Source organism: Branchiostoma lanceolatum, chromosome 5 (genome assembly GCF_035083965.1).
Source record: "Branchiostoma lanceolatum isolate klBraLanc5 chromosome 5, klBraLanc5.hap2, whole genome shotgun sequence".
Classification (NCBI taxonomy): domain Eukaryota; kingdom Metazoa; phylum Chordata; class Leptocardii; order Amphioxiformes; family Branchiostomatidae; genus Branchiostoma; species Branchiostoma lanceolatum.
The window spans coordinates 18,707,223-18,714,027 of NC_089726.1; the positions used below are offsets into that span (position 1 = coordinate 18,707,223).

Sequence of the window (6,805 nt, forward strand, 5' to 3'; positions counted from 1 at the left end):
AATGTAAGTAGTATAGTATGCGGAGAAAGTTGCGCATTTCGGGCGGCGCCATCGGGCGGTGCAGGTCAGGGGTCACCTGGAGCGGAGAGCACCGCCCTAGTATATTTGTAGACATACGGATATGATTGCTTTAGTGTCTGACGTGTTTTTTTTATGGTCATGAAAGTGTATACGTATACAGTAAATAAGAATTCCAGGGGTGTGTATATGTCTAAGAACTATGTATATGTCCTCCTCCCTTTATTTGAAGAGGGATGTATTCATATATCTATATCATGTGTGATATAGATGTATGAGTGCTCCCACCATCTGACAAGATGGAATGATGCCTACATATCATGTATGCATGTTTTCTTCTCCCTATTTCCTCCCCCTTTCTCGCCCTCCCTCCCCCTCCCTCCTCCAACGTCCATAGTCAATAAAGGCATTGTGTCAGTGGTAGTGGGCACATGTCATATCTAGTGTATACCGTTAGTAGTGTGTATGTCTTCCATATGTATAAATTCCCTCCTCCTCCAACGCCCATAGTCAATGAAGGTATTGTGTCAGTGGTAGTGGGCACATGTCATATCTAGTGTATACCGTTAGTGGTGTGTATATGTCTTTCATGTGTATACATGGCCTCCTCAAGGTAGGTATTGACCAAGGATTGATATATCTGTATTCTGTATATGTCACATTGTATACCTCTCCGGAAACGAAGTTATCGAACAAGTTTCGAACTCCTACACACGTATATTGAAAACACAGACTTCAACGAGAATGTTCGCTCCATCATTTTAATGAATTCAGACACGGTTAACAATTGCTGTACAACATCTTCTTGTCTGCAGAAATGTATCAGTATTGCGCATTCCCTCTGCCCATTATACAAAGATAGGATTATAATATACACAAAGCGATCGACATCTAGATCATTAGGTCCAGAAAGTATCAGAGACATCATCACGGGTACAGTACAGTACACATCAGATATTGAGTGGTAGGGTCGTGACACCGTCATTCAGCACTTGTCTTTTGGGATAGAAATAAGAAAAGGCATCCCTCGCTTGAGAGTACGTGAACATCTGATTATCTCTTACGCGGAATCCCCTGTTCATACCCTGGCCACTTTTCTGCGTTTCCAAGACGTTGAGATACGTTTGGAAATTAATCTCGTTGCCTTTCTTGCTGACTCCCTTACAGCTGAATTTGTCTTCATCATTTTCGTCTCCGCCGAAACAGTAATAGGTTTTGCTACACAAGCCCACAATACCATCCCCGGACCACTCTTCTTTGAACAGCCCGGGTTTGCGTTTGTCGAAGGCAGCATTCTCATGGGTGTCAGTGCGGGGAAACCAGAGATGTTTCTCTTTTCTGTACTCGTCAAGCATGTTTGGTTTGATGACGTCCTCAAACCTATCCGCCGAGATGGCGATGTAGGCCGAGTCCGTGTCCATCTCGCAATACTGGAAGTCCGAGCGGTCCACGAATTTGATCATGAAATCATAGTAGAACTCCAGCATGCGGAGCTTCGCATATTGGTAGACAAAGAACCCAATCTGAAGAGGTAAGTTGAATTTGATCACTTTTTTCGTTAGCTGCATCTCGTAGAAGTCGTCAGTCACTTCGTCTGCGTGACGGAAGCGCGGAGTGTTGATTTTGCGCGTGGCAGTGACAGCATCCCTGCAAAACTCGACATCCAGTTGTTTTTCTTTATTGGTGACGGTCTTACCGTAGGCCGAATTGCCAATAAGTTTCATCGTATCGGCAATGATCTTTTTGGTTTTGTCCCTGTCTCCGTCGCGACGAGCGTCGCTGACGCGGTCACCGAAAGCTCTGAAACACGCCTTTGGTACGTACTCGAGCACTTGGTAAACATGAGACACTACCAGACCCTTCTCCAAGTACCATTTCAGTAAGGGTGTAGCCAGAAGAATCTTTTCGCCAAACATACTGCCAATGAGAGATCGCCTGGGTTTGGTCATGATATTATTCGTCTCGGCATACTGTTTCATGAAGGGGCCAATGTCGTCGATAGAGATGTCGACGTTTTTGAAAATAGGTGGCATCTCTGCAAAGGCATTTTTGTGCGCTGCGGGGACGCTGATGTCGCACTCGACCACCCCAAACAATTTATCTGTACAGACAGCATGGAGAATTTGGTCTTCTGACATTTTGTACTTATTTTCAGTAGGTGTTTTGTACTGAGCCAAAAAGGTGGACACACTGGGATCACACCTTTGCAACCGGTGCCACTGACACTCCCACATTTCTGTCACCTTGTACCCCAACCCTCGCAAGTACTCTGTCGTCTGGATAGTTTTCTCGAATTTCTCTGACATGCTTTTGGCCGTAAGAACGTTGGATCGGTGTTTTGCCGTCAGTGGACAATTTTCGTGACCATGGAAGTAACACCCGTGAAACTGAAAGATTTCGCCCGTGTCCGAACAGAAGCCGTCCACGGGAATTTGCCGTGGACCGATGCGTTTCTCGGTATTGTTGAATTTGTGCCGAATGACTTTGCCGTGCTGATCCCCTACCCACTCTAACCATTGTGTGGCCATGCGCCCGACACGTTGTGAGTATTCTCTCTTGAATCCTTCCTCTGCCCTGCGGCGTATATAGCAACCAGTAGGCATGTCCTGCATCAGGGACCAGAGATATAGAGCGTTGGCGTCGTAACCAATCACTTTCTGACATGTTTTGGGTTCCTTACCGCTTTCTCTCATCTCACGTTCCCGGATGCAAGTCACCCCTTCCTGGTGGTATCGGTGAAAAATGATACTAGGCCCACCTACTATATTGTTCTTAAAGAGTTTGTACACGTCCTCGTTGTCCATGCACGTGAAATATGTGTCACCTAAGTCCATGAACAAGTATTTCATCGTGAGTCCCGGTACGCTAATGCCGTCTTTAAACATGTCGATCTGTCGGTCCTTGTAAAAGTCGGACATTCTCTGCACAGCGTCCAACATCGGCACCACGTCCTTATTGTTGTACCACGTCAGAAAGTCTTTCATTGTTTGCATGTTGTGGTCTTTCCACACTTCCTGGCAATAGGTGTAGTCCTCTTCGGAGATGTGTGTCATCTTCAACTTGCTGTAGAAGGCTGAGGCTGGAGGTAGTTCCGTTCTTTCCAGTTTTTCGAGTGAATCCATCCATTCGTAGGGGAAGAAGCCTTTGGTCTCCGTACACCCGTACGCAGCCAGAACGGCTGCATAGCTAAAACCGGGGGCGACGTAATTGATCAGGTCTAGAAACTTTAAGTCTTCGGTTTCTATGGACATGAAGTCGTTATTCCTCTTGATGGGACGAAGGCGGCTCTGCTGGTCGAAGAGGAGAGGGAAGAACACCTTCTTCATAGCATTTAGGTCATATTTGCCAGTATTGAAGCCGATAACGACTAGTTGTCTCAGGTACCGGTCGTACTCATCCATCAGTTTAGTCAGGTAGTGCTTTTTGCGTTTTGTGTCTTGATCGGCGCCATCTACACTTTCATCTGATTCCTTCTCTCCCTCCACCACCTGTTCAAGGTCCCGTTGTCTTCTGCGTTCCATCTCTTCAAAGACCCATGCAACCCTTTGTCTTAGCACACCGTAGGCCGTACGGCTGATCTGCAGTAGATACTCAATCATGTCTTTTACGACCACGGAGGGATCGCCGTCAGAGACGAAGCACCGAGGTTTGGTGTACTCTGGGACGTTAGAGCAAGCACTCACGCTCAACAGCTCGTGGACCGCCTCCCACTGAAGTTTCGGTGTCTTATCGTCCTCCAGGGGTTTTAGGAGACATTCGATGTCGTAGGTTGCACGGAAAGGATAGTACCGATCTTCTTGCGGTACGACGATTCCCTCGTCCTTGAGTTTCTCAAAGATGGTTGGTGGTAGATGGTAGGCTCCCCCAGGATACTCGTACCTTATTGCGCCGTCACATGTCAATTCGTGACGGTTGAGCTTATACGAATCCACCCACTTCTTTCCGCACTTAGGACAGGCGTAAGACTTTGCATATTTCTTGAAATCTTTGATGTAGCTGAAATGCGTTTGATACAGGTTCAGGTACATTGTGTCCTTATGCCTTGAGAGAGGGCGTCTTATGAGCTCGGCAAAGTAATCATTCTCTTTGTTCGTCTCTTCGTCGTTGAGCTGAAGAGAGTACACATAAATGTTCAGTTGAAACAGCCTTTCCAACTCGTCAAGCATATTCAACGTCACGCCCTGAAACTTGTCCTTTGTCTTCCCCGTCTCTGTCAGGAATTTCTGAAAGTGTATCTTGGTGGCAGCCTCCAGATCTTTAGAACTACCGCCTATGTGCGTCACAAGACAGCGGAAAAAGCACAAGTTGTCGTGGTATGGCCCATGTGATCCACGGTGTAAGGGATCAACAGCTTTACTGTTCACGAGGTATGCAGGAAGGTTGGTGGCCGTGCCGATAGGATGTCCGTTCAGTTTGGCCACGAAAAACGTTGCGTTTGGAACTGCCTCAACAGTCCACTTGGAGTCTGGCCGCTGCTGACGAGCACATTCTAGAATGTCAATGGTAGTCACTTTGTCCAAGAAGTCTTTTATGCCACCTTCGTTTTCCACCAATACCGGTTTCTCAAGGAAACAATGGTTGTTCTTGCAAGCGTAATAGTACCGGAGTTCACCCGTTTCGCTGTTTCTCAGGATGAAACCAAACGACACACTTAGTTTAAACGCTGTGTCTTGGTCGCGAAAGACGGCCCATACTTTGCTGGCCATTTCGTCGACGCTGGTGGAGTGTAGACGGAAGTTGTATTCGTCTTGGACTTTCCTACCCCTCTTGAAGTGGGTGCGTATAGCATACCACTTTTCTCTGTACAGTTGCATTATGGCTGCGTTGTCCTGCTCGCCTTCTTCGTCTGGAGTAACCAGGTCGTCCCGTATTTCCAACGGGTCCTCTTGCAGAAGGACGGGGCTTTCCCTCCCCGATGCCGCATGATGTCGCGTTTGTTTTGAAGGGTTTTCATTTTCGTCGTCATTTTCGTGATTTCTTTTCACACTTTGTGACTGTAATGTTGAAGAGGTTGTTCGAATGTCGTGTTTTTGTAGATCACCTGTAGCTGACAGACTTTGGGGGTGATTCTTGTGAACACTTTGATGTTCTGTTAATTTGTCACTCCTAGCAAAAATCTTACCGCAGGTGTTACAAACATGTTGAAAACTGTTGAGAGTACCGTGCTTCTTTTCGTGCCGTTTCAAGTTATCGCGGCGAGTAAAAGGGTCTCCACACACACCACAGCGGTAGGCGGGTGATCCACTGTGGGCCGATTGTTTGTGTCGGTTGAGCGAACGCTTTTGTTGGAACACTTTGTCACACTGGTCGCAAGGGAATGCCATGGTTCAACTGTGAAAATACAGAAGACATACCCTTAAGTTTTGTAATGAATTAATCTACGGGTTACTACGAGCATTGCAGGAAGATCGGGATAGAAATTCCGCACGTTTAGCTTCAATTGGGGCAAAACCGCTTGCAATGTAAAATGTTTCGAATGATGGAATGCGTTACCTCGAAAGCCGTTGACTTACGCACAACTATATCTTGCTTTTCAAGGTTTGCCACAGAACCGAACACCTTGCTATTATCAGTTGTCTATACCGAAGGTTACCACAGACATTTGGCGACATTTTCCCCGCGTGCGAATCTGATTATCACAAAATGCGTATCAGATGGCCAAAGAAACTTTACGGACACGACAAGACAAAGGGGCTTATGTCCTCTACCGTTCGAAGGAAACTCGGCAACGCATGCACCTTCAGAACAAAATCGACGTATACATCTATGTTGGGTCGAGGAGAACCCAACATGATCAGATACAAAGAAACAGTGAAAAAAGACAGAAACAGGTTGCAGGCTTACCTCTTCGTAAATTTGTCGAAGTGTGATTTGCCTTTTCAACGCACTGATACGGACGTCCTTTCGCCGCAAGAGTCAATCAGCAACTGCCTGTCGTTGTTGTCCGGCTTCGTGGCTGTAGCCAAATTTATATAGTACCGGGCTGACAGAGGACTTGTCCGGGCACGTTTGAGAAGGACAAAGGGATTACGTCACGAGGATGAGTAGTCTGTGCGACGCTGACAGTGCTGTCCGCGGCTTCAATAGGGCGAAGTTGGGCGTGTCGCAACAAGAGTAATTAAATGAGACTACAAGAATTACAACTACATAGCCGTCTGTCTTACCTGGCGGCCCAAGAACTAATCTACAATGTCCATTCCTATATCATGGAATGCCTGTAATATTACGATATTTACCTTTCTCGGTGGGAATTCTGTCTTTTTCAAACGAGCTGAAAATGTGTATTTGTGTCTATATCCAGTATGCGAGTTCTGCACATACAGTAAACATAAGCGGGCCATTATGTGAGGTATAAATACAGCTGTCGGGTAGAGAAAGAAATCATTTTCTCAGAGACCAGCGAACATGCCACACGTGTGTGACGACTGTGCTAGAGAATTTACTCGCATGGACAACTTGAGGCGCCATCAGCGAGAGCAGCACGCCGAGGAGTCAAGCGGTGGAACAAAGGACCGTGTCATGGACCCAGACATTTTTGATGACGACTCCAATATGTCATTTGAGTCCAATACAGAAATTCTCAGTTCATCGGAGGGGGAGGACAACGACGACGATGAAGAGATTGAGTCAATCACATCGGAAGATGATGAAGAAGAAACAGAAGATGATTCAGAAGAAACCGATTCTGAATCGGACGGGTCTGTGACAAGTTGTGAAGAGGGAGAGGAGAATGAAGAAGAAGAAGATGACGATGAAGGCGATATGGAAGGCGAAGAAGAGTGGGCGC

General features: G+C 46.6%; 1 protein-coding gene across 1 annotated transcript; it reads right to left on the reverse strand.

Annotated features, from left to right (window-relative positions):
- Window positions 1-765: 765 nt before the first annotated feature.
- LOC136435563 (uncharacterized) lies at window positions 766-6,021 on the reverse strand. The gene is made up of 2 exons (XM_066429181.1): window positions 5,863-6,021; window positions 766-5,349 (listed from the first exon to the last, which is right to left on the reverse strand). Exon 2 carries the CDS (start codon window positions 5,340-5,342, stop codon window positions 969-971), a length of 4,374 nt encoding a protein of 1,457 aa, XP_066285278.1. The 5' UTR covers window positions 5,343-5,349; window positions 5,863-6,021; the 3' UTR covers window positions 766-968.
- Between the last annotated feature and the right edge of the window lie 784 nt (window positions 6,022-6,805).